Consider the following 25260-nt stretch of genomic DNA (forward strand, 5'->3'; position numbering starts at 1 on the left):
TTACACGGGTGGGCCAATAAAGGCCCGCCTAGCATATTTGCTGACTCCTGAGGATAGTGGGAGTGTGCGGGTGGCGGCGGGCATGCACAGACTGCCGGGTCGAATGGTGACCCGGTGGCCTGTTTAACTGAAGACCTGGCAGTCTTTTCTAGGCTGCTCATAATGGCAAGTGCAAGGCCACAGCCGAGGACTTCTGGTGAGCAGGCCAGGCCGGAGGGTAGGCCAGCGGGACAGGCCAGTCCGGAGGGTAGGCCAGCGGGACAGGCCAGGCTGGAGGGTAGGGCAGCGGGACAGGCCAGGCCGGAGGGTAGGCCAGCGGGACAGGCCAGGCCGGAGGGTAGGCCAGTGGGACAGGCCAGGCCGGAGGGTAGGCCAGTGGGACAGACCAGGCCGGAGGGTAGGGCAGCGGGACAGGCCAGGCCGGAGGGTAAGCCAGCGGGACAGGCCAGTCTGGAGGGTAGGCCAGCGGGACAGGCCAGGCCGGAGGGTAGGCCAGCGGGACAGGCCAGTCCGGAGGGTAGGCCAACGGGACAGGCCAGGCTGGAGGGTAGGGCAGCTGGACAGGCCAGGCCAGAGGGTAGGGTGACTGCCCTGCTGCCCTCCTTGAGGAGACGGCAGCACGGCGGGAGGTGCTGGTCCCCCAGGATGGGAGGAGGAGGGGCCTGAAGTCTCACCTGTGTCACACCATTTCTGCGATGCAGGCACCAGTGCAGATATTAGCACCTCAGTGGGAATTCGAACAACGGCTAGTGTCCCGGGGCACAGCAATGAGGGCACTTCACAGTCATTGGAGGAGTTGGCAGAGACAGAGAGTGCCCATGGCGCCAGAAGTCAGAGGACTGCAGGAGACAGGCACATGCTCAGTTGGTGCCTGATGATGTGCCTCTGGAGTCGTCTTTGCTGCAGCAGGTGCAGGAAATGCAGCCGGGTGTGCGGGAGCATCTGGGGAAGATACATGAGACTATGCTTGGCATGGTCTCTGTGGTGGAGGAGTCTACGTGGATGCTCGCTGAAGCAATGAACCACATGTCCCGAGCGCCATGCATCCTCCATAGAGAGAGTGGCGACTCTTGTGGAGAGCTTCCTGGGGATGTGCTCTGACCAGCAAGCCCTAACATCAGCATTGAGATCAGTTGGTCAGTGCCAGTGTGTGAGATGGTCTGGGTGCCAAGTTTCCCAACTCGGTGTCCATCCATCCACAGTGAGCAGGGAGGTCCGAAGCGACCTTACATTGGTGCAGCAGCTGCCTGGCGTCTCTGCGGGCACCTCTCAGGGCGCTCCGGATGAGGGCGGCAGCTCATCTGCCCCTCTCCCAGTGACCGTTTCATCCGGTGAGGCTGGGACTGGGGAGATGCCAGCTGAGACTGGCCACTCCTTCCCAGGTGGGGCCAGCACAGGCTCCACGGGCCAGAGGACGACCGCCAAGGTCTTTAAGGGCAACAGGACAGCATAGTCAGCAGGCTGTCTCAGATGCCACTCTGAGCGATGGGGCAACACCAAGACGTAGCACCCAGAAACGAAAGCATAAGGCACCTTAGGCACACCACGGGTTTTTCACTGGTGCTTTTGTGTTGGCCCGAGATGAGGCCCTTATGATTTGTAACACTATTGTCTTTTTTTTGTAATAAGCTGCTTTGTTTCACATTAAATTCAGATATGTCACCATGCCTGAGGGTGCCTCTTTTCTTCTGCATGTGGATGGTTTCCAAAATTGTAATAAGTGCTTTGTTGGACATTCAGCTCAATTAACAAGGCCCTTAGTTACTGTAGCTAACCTGGCAGATTTTGCACTTAGGTGTCGAGTGTCGAGCCAACCGCCCAGGCTTGTCCTGGTGATCCATCTGTGGTGTGCTAGCTGAAGGTTCATTGGATTAAAGCCTCCCAGGTGTCTCTGCCTCCCTGGAGTATGCCCGGGTCAGTGTCTACCCCCTCAGCATTTCCCTCATGCTCATCCTCGGACTCACTGCTGGACTCATCGTGTGCAGCCGCAGACACTGCGTCTACGTCTTCATCATCCACAGCATCCCCCCTTTCCAGTGCAAGATTGTGGAGAGCACAGCATGCCACCACTATCACAGAGATGCGATCTGGAGGGTACTGGAGTGCGCCCCCTGAGCGGTTGAGGCATTGGAAATGCATCGAGAAGACCAGTGGTTCTCTCCACCACAGCCCTCGTGGAGGCGTGGCTCCAATTGTAACGCCGCTCAGCTTCTGTTCTTGGATGGCGGAGAAGCATCATGAGCCACCTTCTGAGGGGATAGCCCTTGTCACCCAGCAGCCATCCATCAAGCCGGGCTGGAGCATTGAAGAGCCCCGGCACCTGGGAGTGTCTGAGAATGTAGGCGTCATGGGAGCTGCCTGGGTACCTTGCACAGACTTGTAGAAACAGCATCCTGTGATCACACACTAGCTGCACGTTCATGGAGTGGAAGCCCTTCCTGTTGATGTAGGCACCGGGCTCACCTGCTGGTGCCTTGATGGCCACGTGTGTACAGTCTATTGCACCCTGGACGCGGGGGAAGACAGCAATGGCCACGAAGCCTCTGGTTCGCTGTGCCTGGCTTGCCTGGTCCCAACGGTAAGTGATGAAGGTCAATGCACACCTGAACACAGCGTCTGTAACCTGCTTGACACAAGTGTGGACAGCTGCTTGGGAGACGCTGCAAAGATCACTCACTGAGCCCTGAAAGGAGCCAGATGCATAGAAGTTGAGGGCAGTTGTGACCTTTAGAGCCACTGGAATGGGGGGTCCACCCACACAATTAGGGGAGATCTCAGGCCTAATCATCTGACAGATATAGTTGACTGTCTCCCTTGAGAGACGGAGCATCCTTCAGCACTGCACCTCAGACAAATTGAGGTAGCCGCTTCGCCACCTGTATATCCTGGCGTCTTCTGCGGCCCCTTCCACCTTGGACTTCCTGTTGGCCCTGCGCCCCTTGTGCCTGCGCCTGTTCTCCCAAAGGTGGCTCCCCTGGAGGCTGATTGTGCACTCCAGGTCTCCTCGCCCTTCTAGCCCTCCCTTCCTCCTCAGAGGAGCTGCCTCCAGTGGACAGTTCAGCTCCCATTTCCAGGCTAAGGGAAGGTTTCCTGAAACCTGCAGGCCCAGAAAAGATTCCTCACTGCAAAGTGCTGACCTGGAGGTTAAGAGTCCAGAGAAAGCAGCTGATAGGCATTCTGAAGTACTGCAGATCACACAGACAAGTTTGAAAAACTTTCAAAAATAAATACTTGACTGTGCACATTCATGACACCAGTGAGCCCTCTTATCCCACCCGTGGATAAGGTTAATACAATGTCCTACTTGTCTGCCCATTGCGCCCGTGCACTGACCCAAAGATTGCACGGGCGCCGAAAAATCGGCGTCAATTGAACACTTAAGGGCCTTAAGTGGCCTGTTAATTAATGGCGGGCACGCATGGTCAGACATCATCGCACGCCTGCCCAGCGAAATATTGCGATGGCGCGTGGTGACGTTGGGACGGTCGCCCAATGTCACCGCATGTCATTTTACACAAGGACATGTGAGGCCCACCCATGCACGACAACGGGAGAATTCTGCCCCAAGAGTTCACTCAGTTAGTCAGCTGCACTCCATTTGCCAAGGCTACACTAAGGGCCCTGAATCCATAGGAAACTGAGCTGGGGCTACAGTAACCAGATTCAACCAGTTAGATAATTAACTTTTTTTTATTCATTCACAGAATGTGGGCTTCGCTGGCTGGCCAGCATTTATTACCCATCCCTAGTTGACCTTGAGAAGGTGCAGTCAGAGGACTGTTGGAGACTAGGTCAATGTGGAGTCTGAGGCAGATGATGAGCCTCTGGAGTCGTCCATCAGGCAGCAGATGCTGGATGTCCAGCAGGATGTGCGGGAAGACTGGCAGAGATCCTGAGGGTCTGCGTACCATGGCCTCTGTATTGGAGGAGTCCATGAGGAGCGTGAGCACTACGTTGACCCTGAGCTCTGAGTACACAGCTTCCTCCATTGACAGAGTGGTGACTCTCATGGATAGGCAGCTCCAGGAACAGAATCAGGGGTTTTTGGGGTTGTACTCAGACCTGCAAGCCTACACACTGGCAGTGACCTCAGCAGGTCAATGCCAATGTGAGAAATGGATGAAGCACCGAGTCTCTCTGCTAGGTGCCCGTCCATCAATGGTGAGCAGGAGGTTCAAACCAACTTCAAGCTGGTGGATAAGCTGCATGCCACATCTGCGGGCTCCTCTCAGGGCATTACAAAGGCAGCAGCTCCTTCAGCCCTCTGCCAGTGCCTGTGGCACCTAATGAGGCCTCAGCAACTGAGGAGGGCCCAGCCATGAAGCTGGACGCTCCCTCCCAGGCGGTGCCTGCACAGGCTCCGCCAGCCAGAGGATGTCCGTCAAGGTCATCAGGGCCGACAGGCCATCACAGTCAGCAGGCTGCCTCTAATGCCGCTGCCAGTAAGGTTGGTGGTGGGGGGTGGGGAGGGGGTGGCGACCAAGACACAGTACTGACACGCAGAAATTTAATGCACTGTAATCACAAGAGGGGTTGTCACGGGTGATATAATTTCAGTTGATATGTGTTCTATGTACAAATTGTATTAACAGGACCACCATATTAAGATTTCACTATGTGTCATGACCTGAATGTGTTTCATGTTTTTCATAGGTGCTGGGCATGGGAGTGGCTTGTGACAGCCGGGCAGGGCAGCAAACTTTACTTCAGAGGTCGTTACTTCACTTAAGGTTCACAGCATGGCCTTATCAGGGATAAGGCAAAATACTGCGGATGCTGGAAATCTGAACCAAAAACAAAACTCAAAATGTTAACTCTGTCTTTCTCTCCACAGATGCTGTCAGACCTGCTGAGTTTTTCCAGCATTTTTGTTTTTGTATCATCAGGAATGTTCAGTAAGGTGGTGTCACCCTTGCCCTCACTTTCAAGCCATGCCTCGGATGCCTAGCTGAAAGAATAGAATCGAGGCCTCCCTGGTCTCCCTGCCTTCCACAAAGTTCCTCACTTCTGCAGCCATGTTCAACCTGGCCCTCCTCTGGCTCCTCCTCAGAGCCATCATTTGAGTGACCCTCTGCAGCCCGTGGAGCTGCCTGTGTCTTCATCCTCCTATGGGTGCCTTCTTGACTAAGCCAGATTGTATGCTGCGCACTGTGCAACAAGTGAGGCGCGCTCTGGGGGATATTGAAGTGCTGCCCTAATCGGTCCAGGCAGTGGGACTTCATCTTGTGCAGCACAATGGTGCTCTCAATTACCACCCTTGTAGAGAATATTGTACTGCTCCTTCGCTTCTATCCTTGGCTGTCTGAGTGATGTCATGAGCCAGCTTTTCAGGGGATAGCCTTTGTCACCCAGGACCCAACCATTCAACTGAGCTGGGAGTGTCACAGGATGTACACATCATGGCAACTGCCAGGGTACCTGGCGCAAAATCTATGTTTTGTGGTCGCAAACAATCTGGACGTTCATGGAATGGAACCCCTTTCTGTTGACGAAGGCACCCAGCTCACCCGCTGGCACCTTTATGGCTACAAGCATTCAATCTTTGGCTTCCTGGAATTGGGGAACCCAGCAATTGCTGCAAAGCCTCAGGCTCGCTCAGCCGGGCTGTTTTGTCAGTCCAGAAATGAATAAAATTATTGACCTGTCTGAACAGAGCGTCAGTGACCAGCTTGACACAGCTGTGGGCAGCAGATTGGGAAACACCACATAGATCACCCACTGACCCTTGGAAAGAATCGGAGGCAAAAAATTTCAGGGCCACTGTAATCTTAAGAGCCACTGGCATAGGGTGGCCACCAACACAGTTTGAGGCAATCTCTGGGCCAATCATCTGGCAAATAGAGGTCACTGTGTCCCTAGAGCGGCGAAGCCTTTGACACTGGACCTCAGACATGCCCAGGTAGCTAGAGCACTGACTGTGGACACTGGCTGCAGGACAATGGCATCTTCTGCAGACCCTTCTTGTAGAAACTTCTTAGCCAAACAAAACAAATTTTATTTACACAAGAGCTTCTGTGGCTGCTTGTATCCAGCCAGCCCCTCATACGGCATTCTTTCCTAGGAAACCCCTCCCTAGAATTTATTCCCCCATGCTAGCCACACATAGGTTGAACAAATCATGTGACGCCTACTCAGTTGAACAAGTCTTAAAGTGACAGTTATCACACTTCTTCCTGCTGGCCCTGCACTCACTCTGGCTGTGCCTCCCTTCCCACAGGGTCACCCTCTGGGATGCTGCCTGCTGACATGTGACCTCCTCTCCCTTCTGGCCCTCTCCTTTTCGGAGGAGGTCCCTCTAGCGGACTAGACAATACCCATTTGCTGCAATACAGACGGCACAGGATAGTGCACTGAAGGGGGCACTTGGCAGAAAGCCTCTAAGAAAGCTTGTCAGCCAAAAAGTCTTCCAAAAAACACAAAATGTCTGAAAACCACCTCCAACCATTAACACCTAAACTCTTACCTACTCAAATTGCCACGGCTCTGGTCGACTTTTGTCCTGCCTTGGATCGAGTTTCAATTGATGGCCATCTGGCCGAATAGCGAATGTGCTGACTCCTAAATCGCATGGGCCACATAAAATGGCTGACAATTGCCTTTTTAATGGGCTTAATTGCCCTATTAATTATCAACGGGCACACTTCCGACTCTTGCGCCCGCTGACCATAATATTGCGTCGGGATGTCGGGATGCCAGCCTGACATCCTCTCACGCAAGTTCAGATTCGCCACGCGCCTGTTCCAAGATTGCAAAATTCTGGCCATGATCTGACTGAATAAGCTCTAGGGGCTGAGTGGCTTACTTCTATTTCTATGAGAGACCTGCTGGTGGCCGGCAGAAAGGCATCAGTTCCTAGGGCCACTTCATAAAATACAAAAGATATGTACTAGGATCCAGATGCTGAGAATTATCCTCCAGTGATGCAGCCCTTTTTACAGTCCTAGTCAACTAAGGACACTAGGATACTGGTCTCAGCACAGTTCAAATGAAGCCCATCCCAACAGAACAGCTTCCTCTTTCCTAAATAGTGATATCAGTGTCCCAATGAAATGAAACCAACTTCTTCCCTACTAATCTTTGAGCCACACATTAAACACTCTGATCTTATTGACTGAATACCAATTTGCTTGCAGATCAGGTAGTAATCCAGAACTTGTTAACTTTGTGGTTCTGCCTTTTAATTTGGCCCCTAGCTGCTCATACTCTCTCTACAGAATGTCTGAGTCCTACTATGTCATTGGTACCACACAAACCACGACAACTGGATACTTTCTCTCCCACTCCATATTCCTCTCCAGCCCTGAGATACCCTTAACATAGCCTGGTCAGTGCCATCGGGACTCATGCTCTTGACAGCAGAGTATATAGCATCTATCCTCCAAGTTATTCTACCCCCTATCGCTACTAGATTCCTTCACTCCTGCAACTTGAATGGTCCCTGTACCACGGTGCTGTGGTCAGTTCGCTCATCCTCCCCACAGTCCCTGCTCCTGTCCACCCGTGATTTGGATGACTATATTGTAGCCAAGTTTGCTGATGATACAAAGATAAGTGAGAAAACAAGTTGTGAGGAGGATACAAAGAGATTGTGAGGGGATATTGATGGACTGTGTTTGCAAAAACTTGGCAGATGGAGTATGTGGGAAAATATGGTAGGAAAGATAGAAAAGTGGTATGTTATTTAATTGAAGATCACAGAATATTGTGGTACAGAAGGATTTCTGCATCCTTGTACATGAAACACAAACCGTTAGCATGCTGGCACAGCAAGTAATTGGGAAGGTGAACAGAATATTTATTGCAAATGGGAAGGAGTATAAAAACATGGAAGTCTTGTTACAGCTGTACAGAGTGCAGGAGAAACCACACCTAGAGTACAGTGTACAGTTTTTGTCTCAGAATTTGAGGAAGATACCTGTGTTGGAGGCAGTTTAGGAAAGGTTCATTAGGTTGATTCCTGGGATGAATTGGGTTGTCTTATGAAGGAAGGTTGAGCAGGATCTATACTAATTGGAGCTTAGAATAATGAGGTGATCTTATTGAAACATAAGATTCTGGAGGGGCTTGACAGAGTAGAAGCTGGGAGGATATTTCCTCTTGTGGGGGAATATAGAACTAAGGGGAATGGTTTCAGAATAAGTGGTTGCTCATTTCTGGTGGAGATGAGGAGAAATTTATTCTCTCAGGAGGGTCGAGAATCTTTCAAAGTCTGTAACCCAGAGAGCTGCTTCATTGAATAATTCAAGGTTGAGATAGACATATTTTTGAACTATAGGGGAGTCAAGGGCTATGTGGAACAGGCAGAAAGTTTGAGTTGAGGCCAAGATCAGATCAACCATGATCTTACTGAATGGTGCAGCAGGTTGGAGAGGTCATATAGCCACTTCAGTTCCTATTTCTTCTTTTCCTATGTTCTTAACAGGCGTATGCCAGTGTTTATGCTGTACATAAGCCTCCTCCCACATTACTTCATCTCACCTTCATCAATTTATGAAACTTGAGGATCGGACATGTTATAAACGTCAGTAAGGCAAGAAGAGTTCTCTGTTCAGTTCCCGAGCTTTGTTATATTTCTCTTGGCATTAGACAAAAGACACTCTTGACTTGTAGGAGACGAAGTCCATTTACATGAGTGGTTACTGGCACAGAATCCAAACAACTCGCAAAAATACCCACACGTGCAAGTGAGTTTGAAATATTTATACTTTCAACATTTGAAAAATCCATCCGAATTTTAATACTTTGAATTAAAACAAAGTGCTGGAAAAACTGAGCAGGTCTGGCAGCATCTATGGAGAGAGAAGCAGAGTTAATGTTGAGTTTGATATGACTCTTCTTTGGAACTGTTGAGTTTTTTCAGCACTTTGTTTTCATTTCAGATCTCCAGCATCCGCAGTATTTTGCTTTTATGAATAATTAGTTTCATCATCTCCATGAAAGATAGCAATTTAATAAAATGACACTGCATGTGGCCAAAACAGTAAATGGTGCATTATGAAAAATATTGAGCACATTAACATACCATTGTTCTTCATATTTTATTGTAATATCCATTAGCACAGTTATTTTCAGACGTACCAATATGGTCTCAAATAACTTAACACAATTTGAGCATTATAAAACACTTTGTAGAATATGAAGATTTATTATACATTAGTGCTCCAGAGAACATTTTGGTGGTATTTATTTTCTCTCAGACAATCATCTAAAATGAACTTTGAATCATACTGAATTCAAATCCCAGATGCGTTGGACATTGCATCTGTTTCGAAGCATGATCCAAAACAGCTTTGCAAAGTGCATCAATAACAGTTGTCAAATTAGCCTGAATTATAATTCTTTCAAGTTATTTGTTATATAAAGACATTTGCATGAATTTGGAATGTAAAAAATCCAAAACACAACTTGCCAATTTTATTTCTATTTTCTATTTACAAATCTATCTGTACCCGTGTTAGAAAAAAGATTTACAAAGTGCACCACTGGGAAAAATACTGCAGTATGAAGTATTCTTTAAAATTCTTGGCAACAGTTCTGAAATTTGAAAACTTGATTCTAATTCTGTCAGCTCTGCAGCAACATATTGCAATGGGAGTGTTACATCAACACTGAAATTTATCCAATCTTCTACTTACAGGTAGTATACTCTTAATGTATGAACACTGAAATAACAAATATTTTTATAGATCCCTCAGCTTGACGATCTATATATAAAATACCCCATTTAATACATGCTTTTTCTACAGCTCACAAAGCTATTATAAAGAGCATCTACAGTGTGTGCATATATTGAACTAATTATTTGAGAGCAGCACTTTGTGCTTTTTGAAAAGTAAACTCTCAATGAGTTGCGTTATCTAATAATGTTTTATTTTAAGCACGTCAAAGTGGAAATATAGTTCAGGTTTTGCAGGTCTCATTCACGTCCCTCAAATAGGACCATTTGTGAAACAGTGGTTTTCACCCACCCAAAATAAACCTAAAAATCAAGACAACTTTTTCTCACTGAAACTGGCAAATTATTTCTGTTCTGATACAATATTGTAATGAAACCTGCATATGTACAGTGTTTTTTGACTCAGTGCTGTCCATGGAATCATTTTCCTTTCAAATGAACAATCCACATATTCCCCCCTTCCATAGCATATATCCAGTGATGCTTTGAGCAGTTTAATCCAACATTGTCTTGAATACTGCCCATCTTTTCAGCAGCTCACACCCAGGCCCGTCCAGTGTTCTGGGACCTTCAGGAAATACTTGTCCATTGCTTCACAGAACCTCGTTCTATAAAGTTCTGGGGAAACCACAGTTGGCATTTTCCCTGTGTGAAAAAACAGCAATGTTGTAATGTTTTAAAAAACGATGTGGTATTTAACTGGCTTTAATATCTATAGAACTGAAATTATTAAGAGTTAAATAAAAAATAGACTTGCTATCTAACCAATTTTAAGGTCGTCTGCACCATACACCGCATAAGTACAGAAAAAGTTGCCAATTTAAGAGACTTGGATGTTTACCATTTATCACTATTGCTCGTTCTAATGTAAATATCAGAAATCTCTCTGCACTTTCTACAAGCTTCACACAATACATTTTCCTTACTGTAAAAATCACTAAAGTGAAGAGAATATGGACATTTTCAAAATAATCCGTGGCAATAATAAATGGAACAACAGTGTCACAATTACAGAGTGAGAAACTGTCTTCTTAAGCCCACTCAGGTCCAGTGAATCAGGTACATCTAGGACATGGAGATCGGGTTCTTACATACAGTATATAGCACAGCAACAGGACATTTAGCACAACAAATGGTTACGTTCCACTCGAATTTTCAAACAACTTTTGCCAATATCTGTGAAATAAAGACATGAATATTTTAATAGTTCCTTTACAGGTTTGGCAAAAGTTGTTTAAAAACTCAAGTAGCTCCAAAAGTAAACCAGGTAATTACAGGCCAGTGAGCCTGATGTCAGTAGTAGGTAAATTATTGGAAGGTGTTCTGAGAGATCGGATATATAATTATTTGGACAGCCAAGGGCTGATTAAGGATAGTCAGCATGGCTTTGTGCGTGGTAGGTCGTGTTTAACGAACCTTGTAGAGTTTTTCGAGGAGATTACCAAGAAAGTAGATGAAGGAAAGGCTGTGGATGTTGTCTACATGGACTTTAGTAAGGCCTTTGACAAGGTCCCACATGGGAGGTTAGTTCAGAAGGTTCAGACACTTGGTATCCATGGAGAGGTTGTAAATTGGATTCGAAATTGGCTGTGTGGGAGAAAACAGAGAGTGGTAGTGGATGATTGCTTCTCAGACTGGAGGTCTGTGACTAGTGGTGTGCCTCAGGGATCTGTACTGGGACCATTGTTGTTTGTTGTCTATATCAATGATTTGGATGATAATGTGGTGAATTGGATCAGCAAGTTTGCTGATGACACTAAGATTGGAGGCGTTGTGGACAGCGAGGAAGGCTTTCAAAGCTTGCAGAGGGATCTGGACCAACTGGAAAAATGGGCCAGAAAATGGCAGATGGAATTTAATGCAGAAAAGTGTGAGGTGTTGCATTTTGGAAGGACAAACCAAGGTAGGACATACACAGTAAATGGTAGGGCACTGAGGAGTGCGGAGGAACAAAGGGATCTGGGAGTTCAGATACATAATTTCCTGAAAGTGGCGTCACAGGTAGACAAGGTTGTAAAGAAAGCTTTTGGCATACTGGCCTTCATAAATCAAAGTATTGAGTATAGGAGTTGGGATGTTATGGTGAGGTTGTATAAGACATTGGTGAGGCCAACTTTGGAGTAGTGTGTGCAGTTCTGGTCACCTAACTACAGGAAGGATATCAGTAAGATTGAGAGAGTGCAGAGAAGATTTACTAGGATGTTGCCGGGTCTTAAGGAGTTGAGTTACAGGGAAAGATTAAACAGGTTAGGACTTTATTCCTTGGAGCGTAGAAGAATGAGGGGAGATTTGATAGAAGTTTACAAAATTGTGAGGGATATAGACAGAGTAAATGCGAGTAGGCTCTTTCCACTTAGATTAGGAGAAATAAACACGAGAGGACATGGCTTTAGGGTGAAAGGGGAAAGGTTTAGGGGGAACATTAGGGGGAACTTCTTCACTCAGAGTGGTGAGAGTGTGGAACGAGCTACCATCTGACGTGGTAAATGCGGGCTCACTCTTAAGTTTTAAGAATAAATTAGATAGATACATGGATGGGAGAGGTCTGGAGGGTTATGGACTAGGTGCAGGTCAATGGGACTAGCGGAATAATATTTCGGCACAGACTAGAAGGGCCGAATGGCCTGTTTTCTGTGCTGTAGTGTTCTATGGTTCTATGGCGCTCCTTAATTTCTAGATGGAAGGTAACAATCATAATTAACACTTTCAAGTGAAAGGTCTACAAAACTATGCAAGAAGGCATTCGCAATGCCAACACTATGGTAAAAATTGACGTATTTTCGTCTTATTAGTTTTGATATAGTATTACTCCTTTCATTCTGTCACAGTGTCTAAGGCCAACACATCAATAGGACATTGTTGAAGCTGACCAGTTGCATTGCTCAGAGGAAACGATAAGGTAGACCAGCAGAAATAAATAAGATTGACCTTGTGGAGGCACAGTATGAATTCCAGTAGCTCAAGATAATTAACAGAAGAAAAGGTTTTCTACTTTTTTGTCAGACGTGCTACAGAAAGCTTACACAGTTTTCAAGACTCAATAGACATTTGAAGGTATGGGAAGTTAGGACTCACCCATGGTAGTTTTAAAAAAAATATTCATTCATGGGATGTGGGCTTTGCTGGCTGGGCCAGCATTTATTACCAATCCCTAGTTGCCCTTGAGAAGGTGGTGGTGAACTGCCTTCTTGAACCGCTGCAGTCCACGTGCTTAGGTACACCTATAGTGCTGTTAGGGAGTTCCAGGATTTTGACCCAGCAACAGTGAAGGAACGGCGATATATTTCCAAGTAAGGATGGTGAGTGACTTGGAGGGGAACTTCCCAGGTGGTGGTGTTCCTATCTACCTGCTGCCCTTGTCCTTCTGGATGGCAGTGGTCGTGGGTTTGGAAGGTGCTGTCTAAGGGGCCTCGGTGAATTCCTGCAGTGCATCTTGTAGATGGTACACATTGCTGCTACTGTGTCGGTGGTGGAGGGAGTGAATGTTCATGGATGTGGTGCCAATAAAGCGGGCTGCTTTGTCCTGGATCGTGTCAAGCTTCTTGAGTGTTGTGGGATCTGCACTCATCCAGGCAAGTGGAGAGTATTCCATCACACTCCTGACTTGTGCCTCGTAGGTGGTGGACAGGCTTTAGGGAGTTCAAGTAGTGAGTTACGCGTCTCAGGATTCCCAACCTCTGACCTGCTCTGGTAGCCACAGTATTTATATGGCTAGTGCAGTTCAGTTTCTGGTCAATGGTAACCCCCAGGATGTTGATAGTGGGGAATTTAGTGATGTTAATGCCATTGAACATCAAGGGGTGATGGTTAGATTCTCTCTTGATGGAGATGGTCATTGCCTGGCACTTGTGTGGCGGGAGTGTTACTTGCCACTTGTCAGCCCAAGCCTGGATATTGTCCAGTTCTTGCTGCATTTGGACATAGACTGCTTCAGTATCCGAGTCGTCATGAATGGTGCTAAATGTTGTGCAATCACCAGCGAACATCCCCACTTCCGACCTTATGATGGAAGGAAGGTCATTAATGAAGCAGCTGAAGATGGTTGGGCCAAGGACATTACCCTGAGGAACTCCTGCAGTGATGTCCTGGAGCTGAGGTGACTGACCTCCAACAATCACAACCATCTTCCTTTGTGCTAGGTATGACTCCAACCAGCTGAGAGTTTACTCCCTGATTTCCATTGACTCCAGTTTCACTAGGGCTCCTGATGCCACATTCGGTCAACTGCGGCCTTGATGTTAAGGGCAGTCACTTTCACCTCGGGAGTTCAGTTCTTTTGTCCACGTTTAAACCAAGACTGTAATGAGGTCAGCAGGTTAATGGCCCTGGCAGAACCCAAACTGGGCGTCATTGAGCAGGTTATTGTTAAGCAAGTGCTGCTTGATAGCACTTTTGATGACCCCTTCCATTACTTTACTGATGATCGAGAGTAGACTGATGGGGTGGTAATCGGCCAGGTTGGATTTGCCCTGCTTTATGTGTACAGGACATACCTGGGTAACTTTCCACATAGCCGGGTAGATGCTAGTGTTGTAGCTGTACTGGAACAGCTAGTCTAGGGGCACGGCAAGTTCTGGAGCACAAACCTTCAGTGCTATTGCCGAAATATTGTCAGGGCCCATAGCCGTTGCAATATCCAGTGCCTTCAGCTGTTTCTTGGTTTCACCTGGAATGAATCAAATTGGCTGAAGACTGGCATCTGTTATGCTGGGGACCCCCAGAAGAAGCCAAGATGGATCATCCACTTGGCACTTCTGGCTGAAGATTGTAGCAAATACTTCAGCCTTATCTTTTGTGCTGGGCTCCCCCATCATTGAGGATGAGGATATTTGTGGAGCCTCCTCCTCCAGTGAGTTGCTTAATTGTCCACCACCATTCACGACTGGATGTGGCAAGACTGCAGAGCTTAGATCTGATCCATTGGTTATGGGATCGCTTAACTCTATCACTTGCTGCTTATGCTGTTTGGCACGCAAGTAGTCCTGTGTTACAGCTTCACCAGTTAGACACCTCATTATCCGGCATGCCTGGTGCTGCTCCTGGCATGCCCTCCTGCACTCTTCAATGAGCCAGGGTTGATCCCCTGGATTGATAGCAATGGTATATTGGATATGCCAGGCCATGAGGCTACGGATTGTGTTCGAGTACAATTCTGCTGCTGCTAATGTGCCACAGTGCCTCATGGATGCCCAGTCTTGAGTTGCTAGATCTGTTCAAAATCTATCCCATTTAGCACAGTGGTAGTGCCGCACAACACGATGGAGGGTATCCTCAATGTGAAGGCGGGACTTCGTCTCCACAACGACTGTCAGGTGGTCCTCCCACCGATGCCGTCTTGGACAGGTGCATCAGGGAGATTAAGTTGATATTAAAATAATTAAATAAAGCATTTAAAAAGTTGTCTAAACATGTCCCCATGTTTTTATATTTCTGGAAATTTTTTATTTATTTAATAAAACTTTCAGGAAACCTCATCCAGCATGTGGGCTGCGCTGTTAATTGGCTTAATTAGTTTCCTAATGGCTTTAGTAGGCGTTTGACAGTTCGGTGGACGCGCAGCCGCCTCCGGTGCGTGCCTGCCTAACGTAAGATATAAATGCTGCTCAATGACGTTGGGACACACACCCAATGTCATCTCACATCATTTTGAATGTTGGCATGTCGGGCCCGCCCCCGCAGGCCGATGGCAATATTCTGGTCTATGTTTTTCCCTCTTGTTGGGTCCCTCACCACCTGCCGCTGACCCAGTCTAGCAGCTATGTCCTTTAGGACTCGGCCAGCCTGGTCAGTAGTGGTACTACTGAGCCATTCTTGGTGATGAACATTGAAGTCCCCCACTCAGAGTACATTCTGCGCCCTTGTCACCCTCCAAGTGGTGTTCAACGTGAAGGAGCAGATTCATCAGTTGAGGGAGGGCGGTATGTGGTAATCAGCAGGAGGTTTCCTTTCCCACATTTGACCTGATGCCATGAGGGCAACTCCCTCCCGACTGTATACCACTGTGCTGCCACCTCTGCCAGGGATGGGACATTATCTGTAAGATATGATTCTTTAAGGATGACTATGTCAGGTTGTTGTTTGACTATTTTCCCAGTTTTGGCACTGGCCCCCAGGCGTTAGTAAGGAGGACTTTGCAGGGTCGACAGAGCTGAGATTTGATCGTTTCTGGTGCCTAGGTCGATGCCAGGTGATCCGTCTGGTTTCATTCCTTTTTTGAGACTTTGTAGCAGTTTGATACAACTGAGTGGCTTGCTAGGCCATTTCAGAGGGCATTTAAGAGTCAACCACATGTAGATCAGACCAGGTAAGGACAGTAGATTTCCTTCCCTAAAGGATTAGTGAATTGTGGTTTCATGGTCATCATTAGACTTTTAATTTCAGGTTTTTATTGAATTCTGCCGTGGTGGGATTTGAACCCAGGTGCCCAGAGCATTACCCTGGGTCTCTGGATTACTAGTCCAGCGAAGATACCACTATGCTCCGCTTAGCAATATAAAAATTGAATGCTGAAATAATTCATACTGTAAGGAGGACTGAAAATATCAAAAACATATCAGCTACACTAAAATACTGCAGCACACAGACTATTACCACAAAACCAGTCTGCAGAACATGGATGTTTGACAGATAATTTACAGTTAAATGCAACACAAGTATAACAACATGAAATGAACTAAATGCAAATTTCACGGCAGTGAGAATGTTGCGCTTATATTTTCAACTGTGAGAGCTGCAAAAGATCTTTTTCTGGGCAGCAAGAACAGACAGTAAATGGTTTCAAGTAAGCTCTGAAGGCCAGGGTTAAACTACATGCTATTCTGCTCAAAGTTGGGATTATATATAGGAAATTTCTGGACACAAGTTGTATTCTTGTAAAAAGAAGATAGGTAAGTATGAAAACAGAATTAGAGAAGAAACACAAATTCATTGTTCTACTTCTTACCTATATCTTTATTCGAGGCCTGTAATCCTGTAGGATATTTTGTCATTCTTTTCTTTAATAACTTGTACAATGGTTATAAACAACTACATACAGACTTACCTTGTCCACCTAAGATTCCTGTAGACTTTACAACCATTTCAAGTTTTTTATCCCAAGTAAACGTTCTGATATAATCTAAATAAACCAAAATAAATAAGTCAGGAAGATGACTTGAGGGAAATAAACTACATAATTTTTCTCTGCTTTTATTGTTCCTGCAACATGAATTAAAAAACAAGTAGTAGTTGCATTTGCAGTGCCACTGGTTGACATACCAATGTACAATGGAAAAGGACAAAGGTGGACCATAAGTAAAAGTCATGGGCAGAGGCCAGTTTTATTAAGCTGAGATGTGATTTGACTAAAGTGGACTGGAAGCAGCTATCTGAAGGTAAATTAGTGTCAGAGCAGTGGGAGGCATTCAAGAAACAGACAGAGAGGGTTCAGGACAAATATGTTTCCACAAAGAAAAAGTGTGGAACTCCCAAATCTAGAACCCTTGAATGTCAAAAAACATACATGACAGGATAAGCCAAAAAAGCCAAGGAAGCTTATGCCCGTAACTGAGACTGCAATACTGCAGAAAATCTAGGGGCATACAGGAAGTGCAGGGTGAAATTCAAAAGGAAATTAGGAAAGGAAAGTCAGGACATGAGAAAAACATCGGCAAGTAAAATCATGGAAAACCCAAAGATGTTTTACAAATACTTTAAGCACAGAAGGGTAACTAAGAATAGAGTAGGGACTATTAGAGACCACAAAAGTAACCTGTGTGTGGAAGCAGAAGATGTGGGCATGGTTCTCATTGAATACTTTGCATTGTATTCATATAGGAGGGGACAGATGCAGACATTGTAATTAAGGAGGAGGAATGTGAACCAATGGATGGAATGAAAGTAGTAAATCGCTAGGCCTGGATGAAATAATCCCAGGATGCTAAGAGAAGCAAGGAAGTAGCAAAGGCTCTAACCATTTGTTATCTAATCCTCTTTAACTACAAGCATGGTGTCAGAGGGCTGGAGGGCAGCTATTGTTTAAAAAGAGAGCAAGCAAATATAGGCCTGTGTGCCTTAGCTGTGAAAAAAAATATTGCTAAAATTCTGAGTGACAGTATTAATCACCATTTAGAAATGATTAAACAAGGTTAGTCAGCATGGATTTAAGTGCAGGTTGTGTCTGACTAACTTGACTGAATTTTTGAGGAGGTATCAAGGAGAGGTCGGTTAATGAGGGTAGCACCTTTGATGTAGTCTACATGGATTTTAGGAAGGCTTTTGACAAGGTTTCACATGGCAGGCTGTTCAGAAGATTTAAGAGGCAGTGGGACACAAGGGAAATTAGATTCAAAATTGGTTCAGTCACAGGAAGCAAAGTCTAATGGTTGATGAGTGTTTTTCTAAATGGACGGCTGTTTCCAGGAAGGCTCTGCAGGACGAAGGACTTGCTTTTCATGGTCAATGATTTAGAATTAAAGGCAGGGGACATGATTTAAGAAGTTTGCAGATGATACTAAAATTAGCTGTCTGGTCGACAGTGAGAAGTTTGCAGATGATACTAAAATTAGCTGTCTGGTTGACAGCAGAAATCATTGGACTGTTCAGGTGAGCAGAAAAAGTGGGAATTGTGAGGTAATGCCTTGTTTTGCCCCACCAAATGCATGGGAATATAAAAGGTTAGATACTGAGAAGTGCAGAGGAATACAGGGACCTTGGAGTGCACATCCACTGAACCTTAAGGTGGCAGGACAGGTAGATAAGGTGACGAGGGTGCCATAGAGGATACTTTCCTTTATGAGCAGAGGCACAGAATACAAAAGTAGGGAGGTCAAGCTAGAACTGTATAAAACGCGAGGTAAACCATGGCTAGAGTACCATGTACAGTTCTGTCCCTGCATTACAGGAAGGATATGATCGCACTAGAGAGGGTACAGAGGTGATTTACAAAGATGTTGCTACGACTGGAGAATTTAGTTATGAGGAAAGATTGGATAGGGTGGGGTTGTTTTCTTTGGAATAGAGGATGCTGAGGGGAGATTTATTAGAGGTGTATGAAATTACAAGGCATCTAGAGAGCTTGTATAGGAAAGACTTTCTTCCCGAAGCAGCACTGTCAATAACCAAGGGCATAGATTTTATGAATTTGGCATAAGGATTAGCGGGGTGTTGAGGAGAAATTTTCACCTAGAGGGTGGTCTGGCACTCACTACCTGAAAGGGTGATAAAAGCAGAAACCCTCACCTCATTTAAAAATACTTGGATATGCACTTGAAGCACCTTAACCTATAGGCTGCAGACCAAGAGCTGGAAAGTGGGGTTAGATTGTATAGCTCTGTTTTGACTGGCACAGATATGATGGGCAAAATGACCTCCTTCTGTGCCGTAAACTTTCTATTTTACTCCACTATTGGTTCCTATTTCTATTTTCATGTTGGAATACTGGTATCAGCTAGTTATAAAATGGTTGTTGAGAAAGTACAAGGCATTTTCCCTGAATGAGAGAAGAGCTGTCATCCTGCACCACCGTCGTTCATCTCTATTCTCTACTCTCTCCCCTGCAGTAGTGATAACAATGTCTTCATTGTGTTGTGGCGAATGTGATATGTTAAAGACCATAAACCATTTTCTATCCCACTTACCAATAATTCCAACAACCAATTCATTTGTAATGTCATCTCTGCCCACCAGCAGGGAATAGTCAATGATGAGATGGCTCGATAGAAAATATGCATCACTATGAATGGATGCTCGTAGCACAGCCTTGCAGTGTGATCGAATATAAAGGGGGTTATCACGAATCATTTTTAATAGGTTTTCGTCCAGCAGCACAACATCACATGTCTCTTTTCCAGTTTCAGTTTTAACATTTCGATTCCTTAAAGAACCTTTTAAATCAAAGACCTGCAGGGAAAAAAAAGGTTAACGGACACTCAAAAATACAAAGATTTGCATTCAGGGAAAAAAAAGTTTCGAAGTCCAGTGCTGGAACTATGATATTTAAAATGCTGCCTGGATTGGTCATCAGCTTGTCATACAAGGTTTGGCAAAAGAATCCAAAGAATAGATTGTGTGTTATCAGTAATATTTTCCCAATCTTTACTTGGATGATCTTTAGAAATATCATGCCACTCCTATTCAATGTCTCAGAATCAAGTAGGAACTGATGCACCTTTAATTCGAAACCATTGTATTACATTTCTGAAGAAACAATACTGTGTAATAGGTAGGGCATATAATTATGTCATATTAATTGTTTTCATTTCCCAATTCTTCTACTATTCAGAATCACAGAATCACATAGTGCAGAAGAGGCCCTTCGGTCCATCGAGTCTGCACCGATGCGTGAGAAACACCTGACCTACCTACCTAATCCCATTTACCAGCACTTGGCCCATAGCCTTGAATGTTATGACGTGCCAAGTGCTCATCCAGGTACTTTTTAAAGGATGTGAGGCAACCCGTCTCCACCACCCTCCCAGGCAGCGCATTCCAGACCGTCACCACCCTCTGGGTAAAAAAGATTTTCCTCACATCACCCTTAAACCTCCTGCCCCTCACCTTGAATTTAAGTCCCCTCGTGACTGACCCTTCAACTAAGGGGAACAGCTGCTCCCTTATCCACCCTGTCCATGCCCCTCAATCTTGTACACCTTGATCAGGTCACCCCTCAGTCTTCTCTGCTCCAACGAAAACAACCCAAGTCTATCCACCGTCTTCATAACTTAAATGTTTCATCCCAGGCAACATCCTGGTGAATCTCCTCTGCAACCCCTCCAGTGCAATCACATCCTTCCTATAATGTGGTGACCAGAACTGCACACATACTCCAGCTGTGGCCTCACCAAGGTTCTATACAACTCCATCATGATCTCCCTACTTTTGTAATCTATGCCTCGATTGATAAAGGCAAGTGTCCCATGTGCCTTTTTCACCACCCCACTAACATGCCCCTCCGCCTTCAGAGATCTATGGACATACACGCCAAGGTCCCTTTGTTCCTCAGAACTTCCTAGTGTCATGCCGTTCATTGAATACTTCCTTGTCAAATTATTCCTTCCAAAGTGTATCACCTCACACTTTTCAGGGTTAAATTCCATCTGCCATTTATCTGCCCATTTGACCATCCCATCTATATCGTCCTGTAGTCCAAGACACTCAACCTCACTATTAACCACCCGGCCAATCTTTGTGTCACCCGCAAACTTACTAATCCTACCCCCCACATAGTCATCTATGTCGTTTATATAAATGACGAATAATAGGGGACCCAGCACAGGTCCCTGTGGTACACCACTGGACACTGGCTTCCTGTCACTAAAGCATCCTTCTGTCATCACCCTCTGTCTCCTACAACTACGCCAATTTTGAATCCACCTTATCAAATTACCCTGTATCCCATGTGCATTTGCCTTCTTTATAAGTCTCCCATGTGGGACCTTGTCAAAGGCTTTGCTGAAATCCATATAAACTACATCAACTGCACTACCCTCATCTACACACCTGGTCACCTCCTCAAAAAATTCAATCAAATTTGTTAGGCATGACCTCCCTCTGACAAAGCCCATGCTGACTATCCCTGATCAAACTTTGCCTCTCCAAGTGGAGATAGATTCTCTCCTTCAGAATTTTCTCCAATAGTTTCCCTACCACTGACGTGAGACTCACTGGCCTGTAGTTCTCTGGCTTATCTCTACAACCCTTCTTAAATAGCGGAACCACATTAGCTGTTCTCCAGTCCTCTGGCACCTCCCTCGTGGCCAGAGAGGAATTAAAAATTTGGGTCAGAGCCCCTGCGATCTCCTCCCTTGCCTCCCTCAGCAGTCTGGGACACAAATCATCCAGACCTTGAGATTTATCCACTTTTAAGCCTGCCAACACTTCCGATACCTTGTCACTCCCTATATCAATTTGCTCAAGAACCTCGCAGTCTCCCTCCCCGAGTTCGATACCTTCATCCTCATTCTCTTGGGTGAGGACGGATGTGAAGTATTCGTTCAACACTCTACCGATGTCCTCTGGCTCCACCCATAGATTACCTCTTTGGTCCCTAATGGGCCCCACTCTTTCCGTGGTTATCCTCTTCTCATTGATATACTTATAGAATATCTTAGGATTTTCCCCACTTTTACCAGCCAGAACTCTCTTATATCCCCTCTTTGCTCTCCTAATTGCTTTCTTAAGCTCCACCCTGCACTTTGTACTCCACTAATGCCTCTGCTGATTTGCTCCCCTTGTACCTGCTAAAAGCCTCTCTTTTCCTTCTCATTGTATCCTGAATATCTCTGGTCATCCATGGTTCTCTGGGCTTGTTACTCCTTCCTATCACCCTAGAGGGAACATGTTGAGCCTGTACCCTCCCCATTTCCTTTTTGAATGCCCCCCCACCGCCTGCTCCTTTGTAGATTTCCCCACAAGTAGCTGTTCCCAGTCTACCTTGGCCAGATCCTGCCTTATTTTACTAAAATCCACTCTCCCCCAATCCAAAACATTTTTTTGCAACTTGAATATTTCTTTGTCCATAACAAGCTTAAATTGTACCATGTTGTGGTTGCTATCACTAAAATGCTTCCCCACCACCACCTCAGCCACCTGTCCGGCTTCATTCCCCAGAATTAGGTCCAGCACTGCACCGTCCCTTGTTGGACCCTCTACATGTTGACCTAAAAAGTTCTCTTGTACACATTTCTAGAAATCCACTCCATCCAAGCCCTTAACACTGTCTGTCCCAATTAATGTTGGGAAAGTTGAAATCACCTAATATAATTATCCTATTGTTATTGTTTTTACACACCTCCGCAAATTGTGCACATATTTGCTCCTCAATTTCCCGCTGACTATCTGGGGGTCTATAATAAACACGTAACAATGTGGCTGCCCCTTTTTTATTCCTAAACTCTACCCACAAAGCTTCATTCGATGCCCCCTCCAAGATATCATCTCTCCTTACTGCAGTAACTGACTCCTTAACTAATAATGCAATGATGCCGCCTCCTCTTTTACCCCCTCCCCTGTCTCGCCCGAAGATTCTATATCCCAGTATATTACCCAGTTTTATGAAATCATTTTAAATTAGAAACCATATGTAAATTCAAATTATAAGCAACTGCTCATGCCACATACCTGAGCCATTTTTCTCCCATAAAAGAGATTCTCCATAACCAAAAGATCAAGTTTCTTCTCTGTATTATTCTGAGAGTTTTTGTAGCCTATTCGATACACCCCTAGAATTTTTGCCAATGCTGTAGGTCTCTGTGTAGTATTTTAGGGAGGAAAGAAAATAAACATATAATTTGAATACCCAATTTAAAGCAAGTAATTTGATACATTAAATATAGAAAACATAGAAAATAGGAGCAGAAGTAGGTCATCCGGCCCTTCCAGCCTGCTCTTCCGTTCAATACGATCATGGCTGATCCTCTATCTCAACGCCATACTCCCGCTCTCTCCCTATGCCCCTTGAGGCATTTAGAGTCCAGAAATCTATTTCCTCCTTAAATATATTCAGTGACTTGGCCTCCACAGCCTTCTGTGGTAGAGAATTCCACAGGTTCACCAGCCTCTGAGTGAGGAAGTTTCGCCTCAGATCAGTCCCAAATGGCCTACCCCATATCCTGTGACCCCTTGTTCTAGACCCCACAGCCAGAGGAAACATCCCTGCATCCAGTCTGTCCATCCCTGTCAGAATTTTATACGTTATACAATTGAGGCCGTTGACAGAGCAATTAAAGTAATTAGTGGACCTGCCCGTCCAACCTTAAGGCCTCGGCAGGAACTAGAAAAAACATGAAACCTCATCCACAGGCGGGATGAGGTTTCATGTGGGGTTTTAAAAATTTTAATAAAGTTTTTTTGGAAATTATGAACATGTCCCAACTCATGTGACATTGTCACGTGAGGGGACATGTTAGGGAAATTATATTTTTCTATTTTGAGCTTTTTCACATTTATAGCCCATCTCCCTGAGGCTGCATTTAGCCTCAGGGAGATGAGTGTGCTCTTTCGTGCGCCTGCGCGAAAGAGCGCACTCTCGATTTTAGGAATCCCCCCCCCTGAACAGGGAGCGCACAGCGCTTCCCTGCGGACGTCACGCTGGGCGGGCCTTAATTGGCCTGCCCACGTAAAATGGCGCTGCACCTCCAATCGGGGGTGCTGATCAGAAGCACGCCCGCACGCACTCGCCCATCAACTTCCCCCCCAACGGGGGGATAATTCAGCCCACTGAATTTGTCTAAATCACCGTGAAGTCTTTTAACTCATTCCTCACCACTCACATTCCCGTCAAGTTTTATGTCATCAGCAAACTTGGAAATATTACATTTGGTCCCCTCATCCAACTCATTGATATATCTTGTGAATAGCTGAGGCCCAAGCACTGTTCCCTGTGGTACCCCACTAGTCACCACCTGCCACTCTGAAAAAGACCCATTTATTCCTACTCTCTGTTTCCTGTCTGCTAACCAATTCTCAATTCATGCCAACATATTACCCAAAATCCCATATGCTTTAAATTTGCACACTAACCTCTTATGTGGGACTTTATCAAAAGCTTTCTGAAAATCCAAATACACCACATCCACTGGTTTTCCCTTATCAATTCTGCCAGTTATGACCTCAAAAAACTCCAGTAGGTTTGTCAAACATGATTTCTCTTTCATAAATCCATGTTGACTCTGTCTAATCCCACTGATATTTTATAAGTGTCCTATTATCACATCCTTTATAATAGATTCTAGCATTTCCCTATGATGTTAGGCTAACCGGTCTCTAATTCCCCGTTTTCTCTCTCTCTCCTTTTTTAAATGGTAGGGTTACATTTGACACCCTCCAATCTGCCAGGGCTGTTGCAGAATCTACAGAATCTTGGAAGATGACAACCAACACACCCTCTATTTCCATGGCCATCTCCTTTCGTCCCTTGGGATGTAGATCATCAGGCCCTGGGGATTTACTGGCTTTCAGTCCTATTAATTTCTCCAGCACTACTTTTTCTGCAATACTAATTTCCTTCAATTCCTCCTTCTCACTAGACCCTTTGTTAGCTTGCATTTCTGGGAAGTTATTTGTGTCTTCCGCCATGAAGCCAGACTTAAAGTAGTTGCTTAATTGCACTGCCATTTCCTTGTTCTCTATTATAAATTCTCCTGTTTCAGACTGTAAGGGACCTACATTTGTCTTCACTAATCTTTTTCTTTTTACATACTTACAGAAGCTTTTACAGTCAGTTTTTATGTTCATTGCAAGTTTACTCTCATACTCTATTTTTCCACTCTTAATCAATCTCTTGGTCCTCCTTTGCTGCTCCCAAATCCTCGGGCTTGCTACTTTTTCTAGCAACTTTATATGACTCCACTTTGGATCTGGTACTATTCTTAATTTATTGTTAGCCCTGGTTGGGCCGCTTTTCCTGTTGTGTTTTGTGTCAGAAAAGAAAGTATAACTGTTGCGATGCATACAGTCATTCCTTAAATATTAGCCATTGCCTATCCACCGACATGCCTTTTAATGAAGTTACCCAATCGATCTTAGCCAACTCACGCCTCATACCTTCGTAGTTTCCTTTAAGATTTAAGACCCAAGTTTCAGATCAGACTACTTCACTTTCCATC

At 45.4% G+C, this 25260-nt stretch overlaps 1 protein-coding gene across 3 annotated transcripts in view; it reads right to left on the reverse strand.

Moving 5' to 3' along the window:
• Positions 1–9019: 9019 nt before the first annotated feature.
• The window catches only part of pikfyve (phosphoinositide kinase, FYVE finger containing), a 173703-nt gene continuing 157462 nt past the window's right edge, over positions 9020–25260 (reverse strand). For all 3 annotated transcript variants that reach the window (XM_078551727.1, XM_078551726.1, XM_078551725.1), the window contains 4 exons: positions 22775–22903; positions 19294–19555; positions 16719–16793; positions 9020–10321 (listed from right to left, as the gene is read on the reverse strand). In XM_078551727.1, the coding sequence (XP_078407853.1) occupies positions 10206–10321; positions 16719–16793; positions 19294–19555; positions 22775–22903 (582 nt within the window). In that variant the 3' untranslated portion in view covers positions 9020–10205. The remainder of the gene's footprint in view (positions 10322–16718; positions 16794–19293; positions 19556–22774; positions 22904–25260) is intronic.

Source organism: Cetorhinus maximus, chromosome 11 (genome assembly GCF_964194155.1).
Source record: "Cetorhinus maximus chromosome 11, sCetMax3.hap1.1, whole genome shotgun sequence".
NCBI lineage: Eukaryota > Metazoa > Chordata > Chondrichthyes > Lamniformes > Cetorhinidae > Cetorhinus > Cetorhinus maximus.